Source organism: Phocoena phocoena, chromosome 1 (genome assembly GCF_963924675.1).
Source record: "Phocoena phocoena chromosome 1, mPhoPho1.1, whole genome shotgun sequence".
In the NCBI taxonomy this organism is placed as follows: Eukaryota; Metazoa; Chordata; class Mammalia; order Artiodactyla; family Phocoenidae; genus Phocoena; species Phocoena phocoena.
The window spans coordinates 172,617,212-172,641,049 of record NC_089219.1 but is presented as its reverse complement, the minus strand read 5'-3'; the positions used below and the strand labels follow the sequence as shown (position 1 = coordinate 172,641,049).

At 36.9% G+C, this 23,838-nt stretch overlaps 1 protein-coding gene across 1 annotated transcript in view; it reads right to left on the bottom strand.

Annotated features, from left to right (window-relative positions):
* USH2A (usherin) overlaps positions 1-23,838 on the bottom strand; it is a 791,707-nt gene that overhangs the window by 252,343 nt on the left and 515,526 nt on the right. Inside the window, exons 43-46 of the mRNA XM_065876328.1 lie at positions 17,313-17,476; positions 6,118-6,327; positions 4,580-4,782; positions 752-864 (exon numbers count right to left, since the gene is read on the bottom strand). Of these exons, the coding sequence (XP_065732400.1) occupies positions 752-864; positions 4,580-4,782; positions 6,118-6,327; positions 17,313-17,476 (690 nt within the window). The remainder of the gene's footprint in view (positions 1-751; positions 865-4,579; positions 4,783-6,117; positions 6,328-17,312; positions 17,477-23,838) is intronic.

Here is a 23,838-nt window from a genome sequence, read left to right as displayed (position 1 = left end):
GAAATATTTTATAACAGGTTGATTATTTTAGCCAGTGTGCATGTGTGTACATGGGGTGTGTGTATGTGTGTGTAGATGAAGGGTGATTCATTTGGTTGGGGCAAAAGTATGACATGGGAATACTCAGGTTTCTTTCTCTAGCCTTGGCTTGATACAGAGAGATGAAAACTTAATATCACTTTTGGCTTGGGAAACTTGATGTTAAATCTTTTTCTTCTTATTGCTATTTTGAATTGAAAAGAGACTCACTTTCAAACTTTGATCACTGCTCAGCAGCAAAAGTATACAGAAAAATAAAAGGATTCTATGAAGAATCTGGTAAAATTGGTAACAGTTATTCAATAATTTATCTCCCGTAATTATTTTACAGATGTTTCTAGCTTTAGGGGAATCTGATATCTCTAAATCTAATTTTTTCAAAGAGATTAAGTTAGAAGGTAGTCATTCTAGTTAAAGTTGTATTATTTGCCTCATGAAAGGATTTACTGAAGGACAACTTTTCCATGCACTTCAGCGTTTGTTCACAATTACTGAGTAAAAGGAAGTGAAGCTGGGCAATCAGGGATATCAAAGCTTAAATGTTAGGGGACGTGTCTATTGGAGATCAATACCTAATAATATCAAACATTTGATTTACACACATATTTATAGTAATCTACTAAATGAGATTATCATGGCTGGGATGATACCTTTGATTTTTATTTTCATTGTTTATGATCAGTTCTTTAGATTAATTGACAAAAATTTGTACCTTGAAGTGATGCCATGAATTGTGGGAGCTGGTATATCACTTGGACTATCTTCCATGGTGGTGATTTGGGTTCCATTGCTTTTCACACAGGCATATTTTGTGCAGACTTCAACCTGCAAATGTTAGTTTAGAAACGAATTATTGCAAATATTTTCAAAATACAGATTGCCGATGGACTGAACCTCACCCACCCTCATTTCACAGGAGTCTCATAGTTCTCTACAGCATCTTAGGGTTTAATCAATCTTAATTTTTTATGTTAATTGAGTCTGGTGGGAAAGGTCAAAATAAAGCACAGAAATGAGCTCAGAACAATTGATCTAGTGATTCAAATGGTGATGTTTAGTTTCTGGTTCCAACCATTCAGAAAGAGACACACATATTCGTCTATTTGGAGCACAGTTAAGGAAGGGAGGATGTTTAGGTGACAGTTGGCAAGCATAATATGTTATCACTGCATACTGCTCTCTGGATCTATAACAAGAGAGGGTAATGATGATATCTTCTGGAAGTCTTGACACTTTATAGCAAATAGCCTCAATGCTAATGTCTAATGGAAGAAAAATGAGGTCTAGGGAAGCTTTCCAATATGGCTGAGCTATTTTATATCCATTTGTTCCAGCTGCAATTGTATTTTTACCTTAATCACAGCAGAAACTCATCACTCACCCTTTAATTCTGCCACCTAATCTGAATAAAAACCGAGGAGGGTGGAATAACTAAAGATTAGAAATCAGGTTCATCAAGCATCAGTAACACAGAAGGAACATATTCGATAAGGTGGGGAGAAACAGATGAACATACAGGAGGTCGCTTGTGGACAATCTACAAAGCGACACCCTTCTGCTCTCCATTAAAGTGTAAACCAAAGAGGAACTGCACTTTTTCCAATGCTAATTTACTTTCAGCATTTAATACATAAATGGAGGATACTAGATACTGATGAATCTTAAACACTAATCCTGAGCCTTTAAAGCAACACTGTTCTCTGAATTTCAACTGGCATTTGAGGAAAGACAAATGCGCTATGTGTTATATTTAGTAGCTACATCGCTTTGTTCATGGGGCAGTTTGCACCTAAATGGGAGTTTTTATAATGCTTTTGTGTGATATATTTATGCCACATAGCATTTCGAGCTAATATTTAGTAGATATTTAAACACTATCAAGGCTGTTTACTCTGAATATGTCCAATGAAACCTCAAAAAACTTACAGGCAGATGAACTTAAAATATGCTTGCTATAATAGAATTAAGGACAATAAAACTTCATGCATATTGGGAAATATTTGACTATATGATGCATAGTGAGATAACTCAAAATCAACTCAACTGAATCTTTTATATGCCAAATATTATGATGGGTACTTGCATAGATAATTTTATTGAATCTTTACAACTCCACGTTCAGAAGTTTGTAAATGGAGGGGTCAGAGAAATCAGGGAATATGATCAAACTGATAAGATATGAAATATCTGATTCAGGCTTTACTGTACCCTACTGTCTTATTATCTAAATAATAAGCACAGCTTTAAGTTCTAAACTTAAGTGTATTTAAATGATCCTCCAGAAAGCTTTTACTTTGAGTTTAGAGAAATCTGTCAATATTTTCACTTCCTTGATAATGCAATATTCCAAGTCTCCATCTTTGGGGCATAAAAAGAGATAAAATTGAATTAAAAATGGAAATGCTTATTCCCTTTAAAAAGGGATATGTAAAATGATTCATTCAAAAAAGCAGATGCGTTGGTGCATCTACATGTCTGCTTTAAAATCAGTGGCTATTTTACAGAGGGGGTTAGTATAGAGAATCTTAGTTTTAAAGTATTAGGCATATCAGTTAAGTGCATATTTTAAATGGAGCCAAATCACCCTTCACATCAGAAATAAAAATCTTTGAAATTTGATATTCAAATTCCCAGTAATGCAACAACTATTTCAAGTGCAGCATTTCTGGACGGCGAGGAGCTTCATAAAAATACAGTTATGAAGAATAAGAACATCTTATAACAAAATCTAAGTGTTAGATTCTAATTTGGTCTTTTGTCTCCTCATCTGTTTCCATGTCCCAAATTGGATCAAAATGCACTCTCCTCAGGCCATTAGTGACTCAAACCAATAGGTCTGAGTGAAGCCTGTCAGAGTAGAACATGCCTGGAACGCTTACATGTCAACCCTTGCTCTATGGTTGGAAAACTGATGCTGGACATGCATGCACAGCACCCAGTGATCTCACCCCCAGGATGTATTTTGAGTCCTATAAAAAGCAAATGAATAAGCTGCCTTTCAAGGGCTCAGTTGGTTTTCTCCACCAGTGTCCCAAAGAGGAAAATACAGCAAATCCTTCATCACCTTCCTATGCTAACCTTGTTCATAAAGTTATATTTCTATGTATTTTGAATGTGATTTTCATTTTATAATGTGATTGATGAGCTACACACATACATAGATTCACTCTAAGAGTCATGAACAAAAATATCAGTCCACTGGTCCAGGCTAAGGTAACTCAGGTGGGTAGATGGGAATCATGGAACATAATGACAAATAATCAATGCACATTTCTTCTTTTATGAAATATCTTTTTATGTCATTTTCTTAGGAAGCTAGGCCTAGTAGTGGAGAGGCTAATGCATTGGTTGTAGCTAGATGCTTACATATGTTTCACCTTCATATGTGTGGGAAAGAAGGGGCTGGGGAAATGTTCACTTAATGAACAGAGCCAGTGAAGTTTTCTGTGGTCAAATACAACTTCCGCACTTAATATCTTCTGAAAAATATTTAAAAAGCTCTCATAAATTTTAGAAGGAGCGTAGTTTAGTTAAAAATTTACCATATGGCAACGCTTCTCTCTAAACTTTGAGCTTCTGAAAAAGCCTGTTTTTATCATTAATTTTTGCATTTGGCCTTGTTATCTTTTATATCCTAGCGCTCTGACAAGATGTCCAATTCCTTGAAGGTAAGTTCCTTGTTTTATATGCCTTAATATTCTTTATATTTTTTCTACTTTTAAGATCAGTAGATCTCAAAGAGATCTAGCAGTTGGCTCTCAAATGGTCAATGCACTCTCTGAAATTGCATGTTAACTTTTGTCACATAAACATCAAAATATACACATTTTTCTAGGGCAGTGTGCACTGACTTCAACAGATTCTCAAAGAGGCCCAAGGGCAAAAAACTTAAATACAATTGCTTTCATATAGGTGAGGATCATTGAACATTTGTTGAAGGATGAACAGATATATTTCTTTCATCCTCAGATAAAATCTTCTAATATTTTTCGTCTGCCATACATTCATTTATTTTTGTTATTGGTGTTGGGTTCAGAATCACAGAGTGCTAGAGGGGGATAGAATGTTTTAAGTCATCTAGTCCTTTGCTCTTACAAAAGAGACAATCAACACCAAGAGAGGTTACGTAACTTCCCTAAAGTTATGACATTTAATAAGTAGCAGAAATAGGAGTAGAAAGAATATCTCCACAGTTATAGGCTAATTCTGGTTTTGTTATCAGTAAAAGAACCAGGAAAAAGGCAAGCTGCTTGGCAAGACTGACTGCAAACACATGATCTGCTTCCTTTTGCCAGTGACAATATCATCACCATCCTCATCACCATCACTTTCCACAGTTCCATTATCCCCTCTCCAGTGACTCGTGTGTTTGCCCGCCCCAAACAGATTTAATCCAGATCAATTTCCCTCTTTTCGCTCCCCTTCCCCAGCAAATAAATCATGTGTAACCAAGATGGAAGGTATCCACTAAGAGACATAACCCAGCATGTTTTATTTAACACACCCATAAGCTTAACCTTCAAAAAAACAACATTCTAACCTGAATGTCATAGATCATTAAGGGAGACAGGTCTCTCAGAATGAAAGACCCAGGCACATTTATTCCAGTCTTGTAGAGCTGATTATTTACATAGACAGAATATTCAGTGACAACACCATTTGGGTTTGAAGGAGCTGTCCAGATGACACGTACAGCTGTACTGTTGATGATGACAACCTCTGGAGGAAGCATGCCCTGAGGCTCTGGAATTAAAGGAAGAAACTGAATAAACTCCAGCTGCCTCTGAAAAAGCACTTGTTAAACTAAATGCCGATTAGTATTTAGGTTGAGTGAAGGGTTTGTTGCTTATCTGCTTTCCTCTGATGAAGTTATCACAGTCTGTAGTCCTCTGTAAATTGGCTTATTATACTCTCAGTTAGAAACCATGAGAATTGGTGGTAAAATGCTTTATACCACCAGCGTAGTGCTAATCTTCAATACTATGTGACCAGTGGGATATGATGATAAATTATTCACCCATCTGCACCACTAACACATATCTATTATTTGTCTCTTTTCCCATCCCTGCACTCCTCCAAACCTCTCAGGGAAGAAAAAAAAAAAAAAGAAAGAAAATTTGCTCCTTAAGCAAAAAAAATATAACTCAAATCTATCGAGGCTGGTGGAACGTGAAAAATCATTTGATGTTACTAGCTTGTAACTCAAGCAATATGAAGCAATGATGCAATATTGTCATTATGTAAATGATTTGGAATGTTGATTACCATAGGTAATGATGAAATCTAACATTAGAAAAAAAATCTTGCTTGGCGTTAAATTATACAATTATTCAAGCATGTCAGAAATAACTATGCAAAGACCTATTTTTATCACAAGAGCTCATCTTAACTAGTTGAAAAATTGTCCTTGTGATCCATTCTATTTTATAAACAAAAGGTGTCAACCTTTGGCACCACGAAGGGAAATGGGTTCCACACTTAAAGTGCTCTGTTAATGACCTGGAACGCTTGCTTGGAGGTAATGATATTATAATGTTTATAATGAGACTTTAGAAAGCCAAAAAGATTAGAAAGACCATTCCAAACACATTTCAGATTCACAAGTTGCTTCCCTTGTTTCCATCCCCTTGCTAACTGGCTTAGAAGTGAGTCACAGGCAATTTTTCTCAGTGGCTGAACTTCCACCTACCATTTCTGGTGACTCAGGGAGGGCCCTCACTGTGCTTGGCTGTCGTTGTGAATAGCATCCTGCTTCTGAGAGCAGTTCTTAAAAAAAAATGTTTCTAAATGTCACCATGTATTGATGTGAACTCAGCTCCCAACTAAGCATACACTGAAAAGAACAGGAACAAACTGGGCTAATATCCCATGATTGGAGCCTTGTGTCGCTGTCTCCACGGGACCACTTATTGATCTGCCACTTGACGACAGCCAGCACTTAAGCATTTTAGCTCCGACCCCCTTCCCTCCAACACCGGAAATTTTATAATGGAAGGATGACTGATCTCAGCCCCAGCGAGAATCAATCAATTTCATTCGCATCTCTGAAGCCGAGCATCCCTTGAAATCTGGACTCACCGCCGTCGCAAGTGGTTGCATGCAGCACTTCACTGTTAATGCTGGCGACTCCGTTGAAAACAGAGATAAAAATCCGATACTCTGTGTTTGGATTTAAGTGGCCAATGACATGAGAGTTTACATCTGGGAGGAGCTTTCGAGATTCATTGGCGGTAGCAGAACTCCAAAAAAGTGTATAATATTCAACATCACCTTGTAGGTCTTGAAAAGCTGTTAACAATTAACACAGGACACTGTAAGTGTAGCTGATATAAAAGGGTCTCGGGGGGAAAAGACAGAGAATACACTATCATTAGCTATTCCTAGAATGAGAAAAGGGAAAGCTTAGGGAATACCCCTTAGAGGGGTGCTGGGTTTTACCTTTTTAAAACATAGGTGATTCCACCCCCATCTCATAATTAATTGCATAGAGTCTTAACTTCATAGGAAAATAAACTTTTAAATTTCTTTTAAATATTTTAATTATGCTATTGGATTGGCCAAAAAGTTCGTTCGGTTAGTGAATACGTTGTTCAATAAAGTTCTTGGAGAAAATGAAAACTGTGTCTTTTATCTTTTATTTTCACTTAAAACTAAATAAAAAAAAAACAAATGAACTTCTGGGCCAACCTAATATTTATAAGTATACAACTAATCTTCAAAACTTTGATATAATACTTATGACAGGAAATTGAGTAAAATAAAAATACGCAGTACAGGGAAGAACTTCTGTCCATAAGTAATAGTTCTAGAGAGAACTCTATGCTAATACAAATGAGGGCATGTCCTGACACAGATTCTAAAACTTGAGGAATTTTTTCACTTGCTAGCAAAATCTGCTAAGTGATACCTGGAAGAATGTTTAGACAGATACCCTGTTATGTGCACTGTTGATGTAGCAGAGTGAAGTAGTATGCTCTCCTTAAAGATTCACTCAGTAGGATCCTAGGATGATATTTGAATTTTGATCAAGGCTCCCATCCTTTTCTCCTAGTTCACTGTTGTCTGTATGATGTAGACAAGCTCTTAAAGGATGCTAAAAGGAATTGCTTACTGTCTCACAAATATAACTCAGCAATTCCTCAGCCCTTGTCCTTTCAAAGACCAGTTTGTTGTTTTCTTTTTCCTTTCACCCAATTTCTCCATTCTTGCACTAAGTTCTTCTCATGATTTTCCTATTACGATGCTTTAAAAAGAAGACACACAACACTCAGATTTTCTTAGGTAGAAAACAGTATACTGCTCTGCTTCAATTAGCATTATTTTTGAAGACCTTAACCTTGATGTGTGTTAGGGTTGGAGTTTTGTATGTAAAAGCTCCAAAAATTGTATGTAAAAGCTGTGTTAACACTGTTCTGCAGCACTAAGTAAGGATGGGGAGGGAAAGGTGGCATTTCTCTTTATGGTCATTGAAGTACAGTGTCTCTAATATGTGAGATCCTGGCGTACGGCCATGAAAAGGAATATGGTTTTGGGAACTGCTTGACTTTCTTTTAAGAACCCCTGTTCATTAAGATCTTGGGGGGGGGGTCTTACATCAAAACTGAATGCTCGCTTGATTTTTATTGTTTGTTTGTTTCCTGAGCACACTACCACTTTGGCCTAGCATCCAGCAATAGTTAAAAACGTTTGGTATGCCAGTAGAGTTGAAAGAGTTTATAGTAAGAGATCTTTAGCAACTACTTTGGAAAACTCTGGAGATTGAGATGTCTCTTTTCTCTGATGTCACAAAACGTAAGCGCCTTTAATAATGAGGTCATTATAATGCATTGTCGGGAACTGGCTCTTCGTGTCCATTGATATTTTCCCAAATAATATTTGTTGAGTACAGCAGAGTCACTGGTTCTGTGAGGGCAAAAGTTCCTTCTATCATTAGAATTATTTTCTGCTGCCCTACAGTATGATTCCTCATTAATTTATGGCAGCTAAGATATAACAGAAAGTCTGCTAGATTTGAAGTTCTTGTTGTATTTTAGTTTGTTACATGAGCACGCCGGTTAGAAATTCAAGCCCTAAAGATACAGTATTAATGAAATGCTTTCAAATTCTACTCAGAAATATAAATGGATTTTACCATGGTTAAATGTGCCTGATATCTCTTCTATCAAGTTCCAGGGAATGGACCTGTGCATATACACTGAAAATATTGGGGCTAGCACCGTAAGTTCAAGATGAGCAAAGATCATATGACAATATCTGGATGAAATGTCATTAAATGTCCATTCTTAGCCATGCGCCATATGTCAACCCCCTGAAACAGAACAGAATCTGTTGTCCCAAAGAAGAAAGGAAAAGATGGGGTTCAGTTCCATTGCTTCCTCCATGGGATGAGACTCTTCTAACCAGAAACAGGCAGCATCTCTAGGCAACAGGGGCCAGGTTTCTGCACTGCCCTGCCTCTCGCCATCTGCTTCAACATTCCTCTTTCTTCCTTCATTGACATTACAGCGCAGAGTCCAAAACACAGACAAACAGTAGAAACACATTAAATAGATTAAATGATCTTCATGTTCCTAGTCATACTGTGAGAAGTTCAGGGAGTGGTACATGCAAAGGAGTGTCTTTTTACATTGTTCAAACAAGGTTTTCAAATTTCAGTGGGCTCTAAGTCAGTGAACCAGCTAAGAAACAGAAGATACATCCTCAGTTCCACTGGCCAACACACAATTCAAGGTTGCTGACCTTGAGGAACGCTGTTAGAATTGAAATAGCTGGAATAAGGAGATGAGCAAATTTCACCCTCCCTGTGGATTGGTAAAAACTGGACCTGAATATATTTCTCTTTTTGAAAAGAGAACAACATGAATTACAAGGGTTCTTTATAGCATAAGATAAGGGAAACACTGTCCAGAACTTCCAAAAGTAGAATTTGTCTTTCATATACTACTTCTATACAAATAAGATGAAAGCTTTATAAAACATTTGCATGGTGTTTTTAAAAATAACAAAAGGGACATGCCTTTGTGCAAGAGATGCTCTAGGAAACACGTGACTGTTTTGTGGAAAGATAGACATGAAGACATGAAGATATTAAATGACCTTCTTAAATAAGAAAGGAAAGTAAGGAAACATAAAAAGCAATGGCAGAATTAAAATCCACATTGAAAGCAGAAAAGGACAGAGTTAAAAATGTAGGACAGGAAAAAAATAAAGAGGAAAATGACTAAGAAGAAATCAGTGAATGTCAAAATTTTAGATATTGAGAACAGAGAATGAAAAAAATTTAATTAACTTGAAAAATAAATGGAACAAATAATCATGGATATAAAATATCCCATAAAACCTGACCCAAAATGAAGGTTTATATCTATAAATTGAATAGATTAATACAGTTTTGGCTAAAATAATGGCAATATACCCAAACACAGGCATATCATGGATCATTATGACATTTCTCAAATAAACTAAAAATTAAAATATCGTCTACAAAGGAGAAAAAAAAATCAGGCAAGTTTCAGACTTCTCTGGAACAACAAATTTGGAAGATAATGGAAAAATTTCAAGAAGTTTTGAGGGAAAATATTTTGATCCAAGAATTCATACACAGCTAAGTCATTATTTATGTGCAAATACAGCAGAAAGATTTTCTTATATAGGTAAAAATTAAGAGAATGTGCAAAGACAACAGACAAATGTTCTTATTTAGGCAGAAGTTAAGAGAATATATAGCTCATTTATTTAACTTATTTAACTTTAATTATAAAAATTTTCCAATAATGTTATCTAGAAAACAAAACAATGAATCAAGATCCAGAACTTAAGATTAGGGAAGTTTAAGAATTGATGATAAAATATCAAAACTAGAGAAGTTAATTATGTAAAATGATTATATAATAATTTATAAACCAAGCATTGAAAGTGGCAGGTGAGAAGGGCTAGGAAAGTAACACTACACTAAATTCTTGATCATACATAGAATAGAGAGACACAGAAAAATCAAGAAAGACATCACTAACTACTAGCAGCATTAACGGGCTAAATGGCAATTAAACTTTAAAAATCACTACAGAAAAGTTGTGGTAAAAATCCCTAGCACTCACCGATACCCATGTGTCTCTCTTCTTGTCAAATAGGTAGACTACATTTCCTGGGCTCCTTGCATCTGGGTGAGGTCATGTGGCCAGTTTGTGCCATTTTTGGACCGAGATGTTAAAGACCAATTGACCATCTCTGATTGTCTCTAGTTTTCCCAGCAAGAGAAGGATCTCAAGGCCTGAAGGAATGTGGATGCACCACATGGAAAGAGCCAAGGTCCTTAAATGACCCAGGAGAGTTGAGAAAGGGATAAGGAAGAGATATAGATAAAAGTCCGAGTTTTGGTCTTGGGTCTTGTGTGAATCCTAGGAATCAAGATGAAAACATAGGAGTAATTATGGGATGGAGGATTTGAAAGGTATTGTTTCACTTGAGACTTCTTGAGTTTGAAGTGTTTTTGTGGTCACCAGGTTTACTTCAAAATTAAAGTGTGAATATCTGAAGTAGAGTTATACATATACTTTGGAGTTAAGCTATGAATACCAACTTGTGTTTGAAGCAGCAGGATGGTATGAGGATTTCCTACGAGATTACGTTAAATATGTGTACATTGGGAAATATTTCTCAGGTATTCTAATCCTGTTCTCAGTAACCCATATTTTATAGACCACAGACATTTATAAGTAGGTATTGCTCTAACTGTAGCATATCAGGTCAACCTCAGTGAGTTGAAGAAGAGGGTTGTAAACTTTGGATAAAATCTTTGCTATTAAATGACATTTTTGCTGGTGCTCTCCATGTACAGGTCAGAAATGTGGTCTTAGGCATAGAAAATTCTCAAATCTAGAACAAGCCCCTCTCCTTGGTAATGGATTTCCAAATAATTTAAAACAGTTATTAGATGGGCTGGTTGAAAGTCCTCTTGCAAAAGGATTACACTCTGTATATGCTGTTGGATTATTTTTAGAGATTGTTATCAATATCAGTTATGTCCTCTAGATCTTTATCATCTAGATCAGGAGTCAAGAAACTCATGATTTTACCATGAGTGAAATCTGTCCTGTTGGCCAAATCTGGCCTGCCACCTCTTTGTATGTAACCTGTGAGCTAAGAATGGTTTTTACACTTTTAAATTGTTGGGAAAAAAATCAAAAGAATAATAGTGTTTCACGACACGTGAAAATCAAATCTCAGTGCCCATAAGAGTTATCTATTGCTGTTTTTATGCCACAATGGCAAAGCTGAGTAGTTACAACAGAGAATGTATATTGCCTGCAAAACCTAAAGTATTTACTCTCTGGGCCTCTACAAAAAAGTTTGTGGCCCTGATCTAGAGCAATTACAGTAAACCATTCCACTTAATAGGTCTCCTAATTGATTTGTCTAGGATTGAATTCTTCAGCAGGCTCAGTGGGTGGTAAGTTTGTTCCAATATAGAAACTTGGAAGGAACCTATTAAGGCTATTTTATAATAAAAGTGTTTTTCTTGCTCACAGATTCTCAAATGAGAGTCCAGTTCCCCAAGTTCTATTGTGCAGAGCTCTGTGTCATCAACTAAGCACTTCGTGGAAAACTTGAACTTATCACAACTACTTCTTAAGAAAATTTTTACTCTGCCTGAGGGTAAAACTGCTCACATGAAGAAGTGGGTAGAGTCTCTTGAGCTATGATCCAAGCCAGGCTCCTTATTTTTCCCAGCAAGATATCAGATGCCTTCTATCTAGTTTATGCAACTAAAACAAATACCTGCATTTTGGAACCCACCCTGCCCCCAGCTCCTTTAGCCTCTCATTGTGTTCCAGCTCCTTTCAATCAATAACCTTCCAGAGAAAACTGTATTTAAAGGAAATGTATATGAAATGTGTTAATTATTCATCATTCTATATTTGGCCATGGAAACAGGACAGATCATTCCTGCTCTTAAAGGGACAGAGTTAGTTAGCTAAGCTACTGTAACCAAGAAGCCCTTAAATAAAGTGACTTAAATACAATAAATGTTAATCTGTAACTCACACAATAGCTTCAAAGTAAGTGAATCAGATTGTGCTCTGTGTGGTCATTCAAGAACCCAGGTTCTTTCTCTTATGTGGCTTTGGATCTCTTAGGGTGTTGGCCATGCCTGCAGAGTTGAAACTGAGAACACTGCAGCATCCACAGTCTAGTCCAGGGAGAGGTTGAAGAGAGAACAGATAGGCATGTACCTAGTGTTTTGTGGTTATGACCCCAAAAGACTCATATTTCTTTTCACATTCTATTGGCAGAAACACAGTCACATGGCCACAACGAACTGCAAAGGAGGCTAGTAAAGGTAGTCTAGATTGGTGGACACGCGGCACCACCACTAAAAGGAAAAGGGGAGTTAGCAGTGGTTAGTAGTTCTACCTTCTACCCAAGTCAGGTAATTATAAAGTGAGATTTGGTCTTTATCCATCTTCAGCTTACTGTAGACATGCTTTTACCTGAATGCTTTGCAAAATTATGTCCCAATTTTTTATTAGAAATGGCTTCACTAATAACCTATAATGAAAAAGAATCTGAAAAAGAATCTATCTATCTATCTATCTATGTGTCTATGTATCTATGTATCTATCTATCTGAATCACTTTGCTGTACACCTGAAACTAATACAACATTGTAAATCGACTATACATCTATATAAAGTAGTTTGTTTTGAAAAAAAAAGACTCTAAATGATTAACATAAAACAAAACAAAACCCAAAGCAAGCAAACAAAAGAAATGGCTCTCCAAGTTTTTTGGTAAAATGCTGTTGAAAGCACTGCAAACATTTTAGAGAGAGAACAATACTTTATACCAATACTAAATGATTACTAAGTGCTAAACATATATTATTTCATCTTTATCATCATATTTTAGGGCAGTTATTATATCTCCGTATTCTGAATTAGGAAACTAGGATATACTGAAGTTAAGTGGCTTGTTTTAGGTCATAGTGCTAGAAAAGACTGCAACTGGGAGTCAAACATAAGTTTCCCTGATTCCAAAGCCTATTTTAAAAATTATTCCTTCATATGGCTTCACAGAGTTTTGCCACTTTTCTAGTTAGGCAAATTTAAAACACTTAGATGGAATCACCAACAAGAGAGTTAGAGGGTGAAAAATACTCAGGAGGAACTTTGAGAAAGTCTTTGTGGGGGGGGCGCAGGTGGGATGAATTGGGAGATTGGGATTGACATATACACACTAATACATATAAAATAGATAACTAATAAGAACCTGCTGTATAAAAAAGTAAATTAAAATTAAAAAAAATAAGTACTAGGGATGCAACATACACCATGATGATGATAGTTTAATATATAGGAAAATTGTTATATATGCTGTATAATATATAGGAGAATTGTTAAGAGAGCAGGTCTTAAAAGTTCTCATCCTAAGGAAAAAAAAATACTTTTTATTATATTTATATGAGATGATGGATGAGAACTAAACTTGTTGTGGTAATCATTTTATAATATATATAAATCAAACCATCATGCTGTATACCTTAAACTTATTCAGTGGTGTATGTCAATTATTTCTCAATAAAACTGTAAAAACTTAAAAAAAAAAGTTTTTAGGGGATGAGAACAAGAGTAGCTGGTGACACAGGAGGGAGAATTTGAGTAAGGAGGGGTCATTTATGGACCCACTACCACAGAGAAACAGAATAGGATGGCACTAACAAGAGACCATTGGATTGGGCCATTATGAGAATGATTTCAAGACGACCAAATCAGTAGAATGCAAGGGAAGAAGGTCAGATTACAGAAGGTACACAAGTGAACAGGCAGAAAGCCAGTGGAAAAGGCGCATCCAGTCTATTTGTTTTGGTAACTGGAGCGATGGGAGGGGAAGCAGAGGGACAAGGTGAGCCAATGATGGTGGGTGCTTTCAAAAGAGGTGAGATTTGGAATGAGTATACGTATTGCCACCTGAACAAGGTAAGTTCCGACAAGTCAAAAATTCTTCTAGCTACAAAATCTAGCGGTTTCTGGTTAAGAGAGCAAGATGAGGCAGATGCTTTTTATGTGGATTTAATTTTATGTGGATTTAAATTTTATGTGGATTAAAACTTTTTTAATGGTGATGCCTTCATACTTTACAAATTTTCTGGAGAGTTCAGTGAGATATTATAATACAGGAGTTACGTCATTAGTCTTTGTAGTACCAGGGCCCACGACAAAAAAGTCAGAAAAAAATGTTCCTGGAAGGAAGAAGGAAAGGAAAGGAAAGGAAAGGAAAGGGAGGGAGGAAAGTAAAAGAGGAAAAGAGAAAGAGGAAAGATGGAAGAAAAAAGGAAGGGGAGAGACGGATAAGGAGGATATGATACAGGATGTCAACGTCTGAAGGTCAGGGGGAGCTCTTGACAGATGGTCAAGTGGACAGCCCTTGGATGATTTTTTCCATTTCCTCTTTTTCAGTTCCTTCCTCTCTCACCACCTCCAGTGTTTTCTTGCTCTTTTCCGGCTGTCAATGACCTCGTTAGCGAGGAGACCTCAGAAGCGGCACTGCCTTTCTACCCCCTTCCCTCGTGGGCATTTTTCTCCATTTATTTTAGAGTGAGCAGTCAAAATGGGAAGGATCTCACTAAATCACTCTTGACAAAGTGCTAATAAGCATTAAGGACAAATGCAGGAGAAACAGTCGAAAATGGGATGTGAGCTCGAAGTCTGAGTGTGAGAAGTGCTACTGACTGTAATTTGTGGTAAGTTATTAAGTACCAGTTTCTAACTCCTAGGGCTGCATAAACAATTTAAGTGAAGGTATTTTTGTATCTTTTCTTATAAAAGTGGGATTTTCCCCCCACTAATATCATTTATCGTCATGGTGTTTCACTTAGGTGGAACTATTATCTTTCATTATGGAAAGCATGGATAAGAACCTCATGTCTATATAGGGACCAGGAAGATAGGAGGGTGCAGCCTGTGTAAAGGGGAAACCAGTGCCAGCTGATTATTCTCCCTTCAGCAATGTGGGAAGAGTTTCACCTAATCATTGGGTCTTTCAGATCAATCCAAAATCATCATCTTTATGTGAAATCTTCTAATTGTTAAATGTTAGCAAAGTATTTTTTTTTTTCAAATGCTGCTGGCAAAACAATGCACGGAGGACGGGAGTAAATATGGTCCATGTGCTGCCAGTTTGGAATATTTGCCGTAAAAATGAACTGAACAGATGCAGGGATGCTTTTTCCTCACATGATATCAACACAGAGATGCAAACATTTAAAATGGGTGCTTCTAAAACTTTAATACCTATTTCTGTGAAGCTGTGGTAAAAATTTACCAGAGATATTTTGCTATCCAAATGGTGTGCCCATGTGGAGGGTCATAGTTAAGAAAGAATATGTTTGAAAAATATATTTTATGGTTTTTAATAAGCAAATATTCATAAGCTTATTCATGACTTTCAACCTATAGTTTTGTGCCTTTTAGCGTGTTAGACAAGGTCCAACTTTATCCTACAAATCAGGAAAACAATTGAAATTAAACTTGCAAAAAAGAGGTGGCCCTTTCACAGTGGAGTGACTACTTAATTTACTTAGTTTAGCAGGTTGCAGGAAGGAAGAAAATGATAATGCAACACACTTTCACAGAGCTGACCCTCTTCTGAGAGTTAACCTTTGTGCTCACAAATAGTTATCTGAAAGATTTCTAAGGTATGAATGGAAATAACAGCAGATTGCATTACCTACATCCTGAAGGTCAGAGGTTCAGCTTACCAAGGTAATGAAACTTCAGTGAGCTGCTTCAGATCTATTAGGTTTGTCAGTTTTTATAAGCACGCTTACTTCAGGCATGCAATTATAACATAAAGGACCTATACTGGTGATAATTCAGCCGCCGGATCTTAACAGAAGTATTCAAATGTCAGATGCGGGGGAGGGCGTCCACCTTTCTAAGTAGGTTTTTAAGATGAATCAGGTATTGAGGGTGAAATAGAAAGAGGGAGATGAGTGAAAATATATTATACATAAAAATCCATCTCCAGATAAAAACTTTGTAGTTTTTCCCAGAGGTGTCTCAGAAGGTAATCATAACCATCAATTAACTTATGTTCTTCCATGTAAGTGGTTTAAGAGATCCCAGTAGAGGTGACACAGATCATCAGAAATCTGCAACCTTACAAAAACCTTAGAGCGATAGTATTTTGGTAAAAATGGCTTATTTAGTGGCAATGTAGATCGACATAACCAGTACTAATTTACAATTAATGTCACCTAACACTGGTTTTAATCAACAATTGATATAACATATCAGGGGCAAATTCACTCAAGATGTTCTAAGTGAAATAGGAAGCACTTCTCGTCTTAAGTGATAACAAAATCAAAATCAGAAGGTTATGATTGCCCAAGCTGGAGTCATTTTACATCTTTTTATGTACTAGTAGATGATTACCCTAGTAGATACAGTTTACTTTTACAAAACGAATATTTTCATTGGGGATTTCCAAATCAGATATTTCTCAATATTTGGTAATAGTCTAGCAAGTTTTGATTCAACGATTTGCCAGACCTCAAGTGATGCTTCTAAGGAGGATTCCAATACATAGTTCCATGATACAGTCAGTCTGGTTTTTTTCTGATTGTGATAATGGATCACTACAAATTAACAGATCAGCTGGGAAATGCTACTCTACTGACCAACCAGATCTGAAATTTCAATTATTGTGGTTTCTAAAGTTGCAGGAACAGATTATATCCATATGTGAGCTCTTCTAACTGCCTATAAAGTTGTGTTCTGAATGCGCCCAGGGTGAACCGCAGTGTTACTGAAGCAATAACAGTGATGGTGGCAAGTCCAGGGATGGTGGCCAGGCTTCCTTTTCCTGTATCAAGCTGGAATTCTGGCTGTTACCAGTGCTGAAGACAATTCACTTGGAAAAAACCATCATACTTCTGCAATCCTAGTAAATAGATCTTGCTGATAAGTGATGAATTATGAGATGGGGGCAGAGCTCTCTTCAGGAAAGTACACAATATTATATCGCTATCAAATTAGCATATGGACATTTCTATCACAACTGGTGTGACAAAAACTACATTCCCCATCCAAAAGGAATGGAAGGAGGAAGAGAAGGCCCAAGAAGGATGGACAAGTAGGAGAGAGAACTTCCTTTGAGGAAGAATAGCACAGGGAACTTGGCTTTTTGTTTCTGTCATTTTTTAATGTGTCCATTTTAAATTCATTTTGGTACGAATATGGGAAAGGGAAATAAAGATGTGAGAAGCTGACTTACTTGGTTTAGTCCATCTCACGTCTATGGCCGTGTGGTTGAGAACAATCGCAGTGAGGTTAGCTCCTCTCTCCGGAAGCCCGGCTAACGTGGTCACAGTTGCTTCTTGACTTGGTGTAAAACCCACACTGTTGTGTACAAAGACCTTATACGCATATGTTGTAAACCTAAAAGGTTGTTTTTAAAAAATACATACATAAATTTATCTTTCCGGAAAGCAGACACATTTTCTTTTTCCTCGCAAAATACAGATTTTTCCCCCATAGGATGCACCATTTTCTCCCCCCAATACATTTTCTTTTTTCTTCCCTGCACAAAAAAAGGTAGCATTATTTTTGTAACTCTCAAGCCTTAACCAGAGTGTTAAGAAAAGATGTTATTAGCAATGCTAAGCAAATACTGCTATTTAAAACAAATGTGGTTTATCGTTTTGCACATCTTCATTGTTTTCAGAAGTGCTGAGGATTATAGCTCAATTCAACATGCAATTACGCATCTGGTAACCTGCCAGCTTTCTATCTGAATTTGATCCAGTGAGTTTTATGTTCTTCTTTTGGGCAACTCAACCATTTTCAAATATCAGAATCCCTCATCACCATTTTCTTCCTATACTTGTGCTTCCTACCCCTAAATTAAAGCCTAAAACTGTGACCAAGTATACAGCCTTCTCCCACTGAGGGTTTTGCTATGGTGAGCTGTGTCTTGCCATTGTGAGAACATATTTACTTGAGTCAATATAGTAGAAACCGAGCACTGCTTTCTGGGAGGAGAAAACTGGACATGGTGACGTCATGGTGATGCCATATATTAAATCAGTGATGGGCTAAAGCCACCGATTCCTCATCCTTTTTGGCTCTTTTGGGCAGAAGACTTATCAGGCTATCTTTTCTGGGTCAGACTGCCTGGGGAGGAAAATACTATTTACAGACGCAGGCAAGCTTTGACTGGACAACAGCTTAGACTGAGAACTTGCTTAAGCACATTGTACAACACATGACCCTCCCTGTGGGGCATCCAGTCCTCAGGGAAAACACTAGTCTCAGATTATCACCTTTTTTGGGTTTTAATAGATCATCAAGGATGCCTCACATCCAGTGCAGGGCCCAGGGAATTTGTCTCAGTAAGTCACAACTTACTAGTCACGACAACAGAGGGAGGGCGCCGTAGCCAAAATTACGTCAGGAGTTTTACAGCGTTTTGCCACCACCCATGTAGAAGAGGTCCGCTTGCCTTACCTTGTTTCTCACTCATGGCCCAAAGGTATTTTTGCAGGGCTTGGCTTCGGCCACATTGTAGCTATAGGTAAAGAATTAGTGATTTCCTTGAAGCTATTTATTTTCTATTTCCCCCAAATAACTACTAGCAACAGATCTTCTACCTCTCTCTGCTTTACCCCCTTTCCTTGTGTCTTTCTTTCTTTCTTTTCTTTTGGTTTTGATGCTATAGTGGGTTGAATTGTGTCCCCCCAAAAGGTATGTTTAAGTCCTAACCCCTAGATTCCTGTGAATGTGACCTTATTTGGAAATAGGTGTAATCAAGTTAGCATGAGTTTATACTGGATATGGGACAGGCCTAAATCCAAAGGACTGATATCTTTATAAAAGAAAGGAGAGGGAAATTTTGTTACAGAGACACAGACACACACAGGGAGAAGCTGTCTGTGAGGAGTTGGGGGCAGAAGTCGGCGTTATGCTGCCATAAACCAAGGAACAACTTTGGCCACCAGAAGTTGGCAGAGGCAAGGAATGATTGTTTTCTAGAGGCTTTGGAGGGAACACAGTCCTGACAGTACTTTGATTCTGGACTTTCAACTTCCAGAGCTGTAAGAGAATACATTTCTGTTGTTTGAAGCCACTCAATTAGTTTACAACAGCCCTAGGAAACTCATACATATGCTTTCTAGAAAGTGCTAAATAGTCTACATGCAATGACAACGGAAAGATAATAATAACAGTATTTACTGAGTACTTAATATGTGTCAGGAATTTTCTATATGATTAACTCATTCATTCTTCACCATACTATTATAATACCTGCATTGAAAATGAGGAAAATAAGGCCTAAAGAGTTAAACCACTTGTCCAAGTCATTGAACTAGTAAGTGGGAGAGTAAAGACTCAAACCTAGACAGTCTGATTCCAGAGCTTCCTCTTTTAGCCATGATGCTGCCAGCATCGTAATGATGGTGATGATGATAAAAATAATAACAAACACAATGGTCAGCTGATCCATCTATAGTTGGATGAGGCCATATCACTGAGGCTTGACCTTTGAGTTATTTTTCTGGCAAAGGGGAGAGATTTTGGCTTACGCATCCAAACAGTCTCGCTGAATTTCCTTTGTGACCACTAGTGCAATTGTGAAGGATGGTGAGTCGGGGTTAAGGGGGTAGCAAGTGTGTGACCGTCAAATGAAACACGGCTAATGGCTCACATGGGAACTGAGCCAGTGACCTTGGCTTCATTAGCTCTCTCCCTGGGTAAAATACTTTTGATTGTGTTTTACTTCCCAAAATGGCTTAAAAGAAATTTAGCTAGAGTCCGGATGCCTAATCTCTCCTGCAATATTTGAATTTTTCTTCCACATATTTACTCTTTGATAAATTTAGTAACTTTTATGGCTTCAAACTGATACCATTTTTGTGGTTCTTTATACGAGTGGAATTAAAAACACCAGGCGGCCCTGAAATGGTGAATTGTAAGTAAGTTCCGTGGGGCCTTAGTTCTTACTGTGATACTTTAAGCTATTTCGTCATAGTGTAGGTATGGTGAAATGCTACAATTTATGTCTGCATAGAAGAAATTTAGGCCACATAAATACATATAACCGGAATGTCCGTTTTTAAAGTACAGTTGCCCATTGGTATCTGCGGGGGGATTGGTTCCAGGACCCCGTGGATACCAAGATTTGAGGATGCGCAAGTCCCTTATATAAAATAGCATGGTATTTGCATATAACCTATGCACATTTTCTGTACTTTAAATCATCTCTAGATTACTTATAATACCTAATATAACATAAATGCTATGTAATAGTTGAAATCACAATGTAAATGCTATGTAAATAGTCGCAGGCATATAGCAAATTTAAATTTTACTTTTTGAAAGTTCCTGGAATCTTTTTCCCAAATATTTTTGATTCACAGTTGGTTGACTCATGGATACAAAATCTGCAGATGCAGAGGGCTGACTGTAATGTTAACATTTTAGAGTGAAAGATGACTTTAGTTTATCTGCTTTAAATAATGAAATATCTGTTACATTTTACAGATAAGACACCTGAGACCCAGAGAAGTTAAGGGGCTTTGCCTAAAGTCACACAGCTAGTTAAGAGGATTAGGTGGGCCTCTAGTTTATTCATTTCTAATATTAAATTCTTTCCACTATTCACTATTATTTTATTGAATTGAGAAATCAGTAGGCATTTCACTTGATGTCATGCATTTGTCTTTTGCATTTTCTTTAATTTTCACGGTTAAGTTAAAATTTTAAGGAATAGGATCTTGAACTCCCTTAAAGGAACTAAAATGTACTGTTTTCATGACATCTGAAACCTAATCTTTGTCAGTAAGTATATATACGTCTGACTACATGGGTCGGTATATATTTCACCAATTCATGTCAAAAAAGAAAGTATTCGTTTGCTTAACGTATTTTGTGCATTTGCTCTAGTATATAGTTTTTTAGGTAGACTTGGGTGTTGATATCAGATGGGACATTCCATTTAGTTAATAATAAAATACTTTTAAGAGAAAAATGCTCCATCAGTTGAAATCATATACTCATGCAAAACATATGTATATCAATCAATATCTTCCCTAAATACTAATTGTGTTTCTTGGGCATATTTTGAAAAATGTACCATTTCAAACCCTGTAAGATATAGCTTTTGAAATCTGCTAAGTGAATGAAAACTTATGCTAAGCCTATGCTGTAACCAGTAAAACCAACTGTTTGAAGGTCCATTTAGGAATACGAGGCTGTTACAATAGTTATCCCCTAATTGATTAATTTTTTTGAGACCGTTCTCCAGCCCCTCCTTTCATCCACACACAGAAAATGGTAAACTCGTTGTGTAATAGACATGACTCTGGTATTTCTTCCTTGTAAAAGATCATATATATTAAAATCTTATTTATGGAATGAGACTCGTTTCAAGGTTCTGTTGTTATTACTCGAATTAGAAAACTCGATTCTGTTCAGATGATAAAGTTTTTAATCTGTTTATTGACGAGATGATTTTATAAACAAATGAATGGCTACCTCACAGTTCCTAAAGCATTCAGTCTCATAACTTTCAGGTCACATATGATTTGGTTGGCTAGTGCCACGAAAATCTACCTGTCCAATAGAGAAATGATCCTTACTGAAACTTAGAAAGATGGTTTTTTTTCTTACAAATTATATTGCTCTTTTATGTTTGATACACCATTACTTCATTCATTCATTAATAAATATTTATTAGCACTAACAGCATGCCAGATACTAAACATAGTGAACGTCATGTCTGTCCTACTGGAGTGTGTGTATGTGTGTGTATGTGTGTATGTATGTGTGTGTGTGTGTACGTGTGTATACTTATATACATATTTACAGATAAATGTTTTTAAATGAGAACCTCTAAAACACATATTCATTTATTCCTTTTTCTTTCCACATACATCAGAGCATCTAATTTAACCTAATCTAGTCAGGAAGTCTTCACAGAGGAGATAACATTTGGGCTAGGTATTGATGACAAACAGTAATTTGGCCAGTGGAGACATTAATTTAGCCAGTAAGAAGCATTATTCAGGGCAAAATGTGTGGAAGGCTTGTACTTTGAAAGGGTCTGATGTGTTCTGGGAACCAATAAAACCAATTCTTCAGTGCAGCTACAGAATGCCTCAGGTTATTTTCATCAGAATTAAAAATGTGTCAACTTTACTGATGTCCTAACAGAATTCATGTGTCAATATTGTCACCAATATAAATCATGCTTCTGAAAATGCAGGTTATTCAGTTCCTCCTTCTACCAACTCTTCTTCATATCCACCACCATCCAACACATGCTTGAGTACAACATTATACACCAGAGGATTTGAGAAACCTCTGAGAGCACACTGTTCCTTACACCCTCAAATCCTTTTGTGGGAATAAACAAATAGGCAAACAAAAATGTAACACTGTTTCCACTGCTTAAATCTGTAATTGTTTAGATTTTCCATTGATGGTGGATACCTTTTCTTTCCCTCACTCATTTGTTGCTGCAAGATTTTTGTTTTCCTAAAAATGCTGCTGAAAATGTTTGCTTTGGGAAATTGAAGAGTAAAGATGATCGATCACCGTCGGAAGTTCTTATGATACTTTTTAGATTGTGAGTGAAAGCCGCAGCTGTCTACTCCTGTAGCTATCTGTGCTTATGCTACCAGAATGCAGCACCTAAAATAACTTTGCTGTGATTTCTGTCTTTGTTCTACTATATCATCAACATGAAAAAGAAATGTAAACAAATAAACTAGATTTCTTTCTTTCTTTTTTTTTTTTGAAGAAAACATTAGGCAATGAAACCTCCTATGAAAAATGCATCCTCCCAGATTTAGAGGTTCATTTTCTTTTTTTTTTTTTTTTTTTGCGGTACTTTTGGCCTCTCCTGTCGCGGAGCACAGGCTCCGGACGCGCAGGCTCAGCGGCCATGGCTCACGGGCCCAGCCACACCGCGGCATGCGGGATCTTCCCGGACCGGGGCACGAACCCGTGTCCCCTGTATCGGCAGGTGGACTCTCAACCACTGCGCCACCAGGGAATCCCCTCATTTTCTTTTTTGAGGTAAGTTTTCATATGATGACACTTAGAAAAGGACAGCATGAAGTAAATTCAGAGCAATGAAAAGAGAGCACCGTGACTCTCCCATGTTAAATGTGAAACAGATATATTTTTGCTCATTTCGAATTAAGTACTTTGCTAGGAAATGGTACACCAACATTGACAGAAGTTGGCTCTCATTTCTAGACCCAACTTTTACTCACATTATGGTATCAAGCAAGAAAATACCAGGCTCTACCTCACATTGGTGGTCACGGAAGAAAGGCCTTCCTTCTAACTCACCCTCCATGCTTATGAAGTTAATTTGTTTACCTAACAGCTACAACTTGAACATGTTTATGTTATAGGAGAACATGTGTCATGGAGCTGACCCAGTCTTTCCCTATTAGCAAAGCAGAAAATGTTACTTGTGCACATTTAATCTCATTACAAAGAAGGGGAATGAACGTCACACTCTTTTGAATACCATTCTCCAGAAACTATGTCCTCTTTCAGGGTTTGAAACATTTCATTTTTGTAGGTTAAAAAATCAGAATCCATGTCAGTAAGACTCAAACTTAGATTTTATAGTATATTTATCTTAAGCATTTAAACTTGAAAAGAGTCAAGTCCAACCGTTCTTTGACAACCAGATGAAGGTCTATGAATTTTGAATCCTTTCATTTAAAGATAATGCAATTAGAGGATTCTTGAGAACTCATATGAAAGTCTCTTTCCAGACTGAT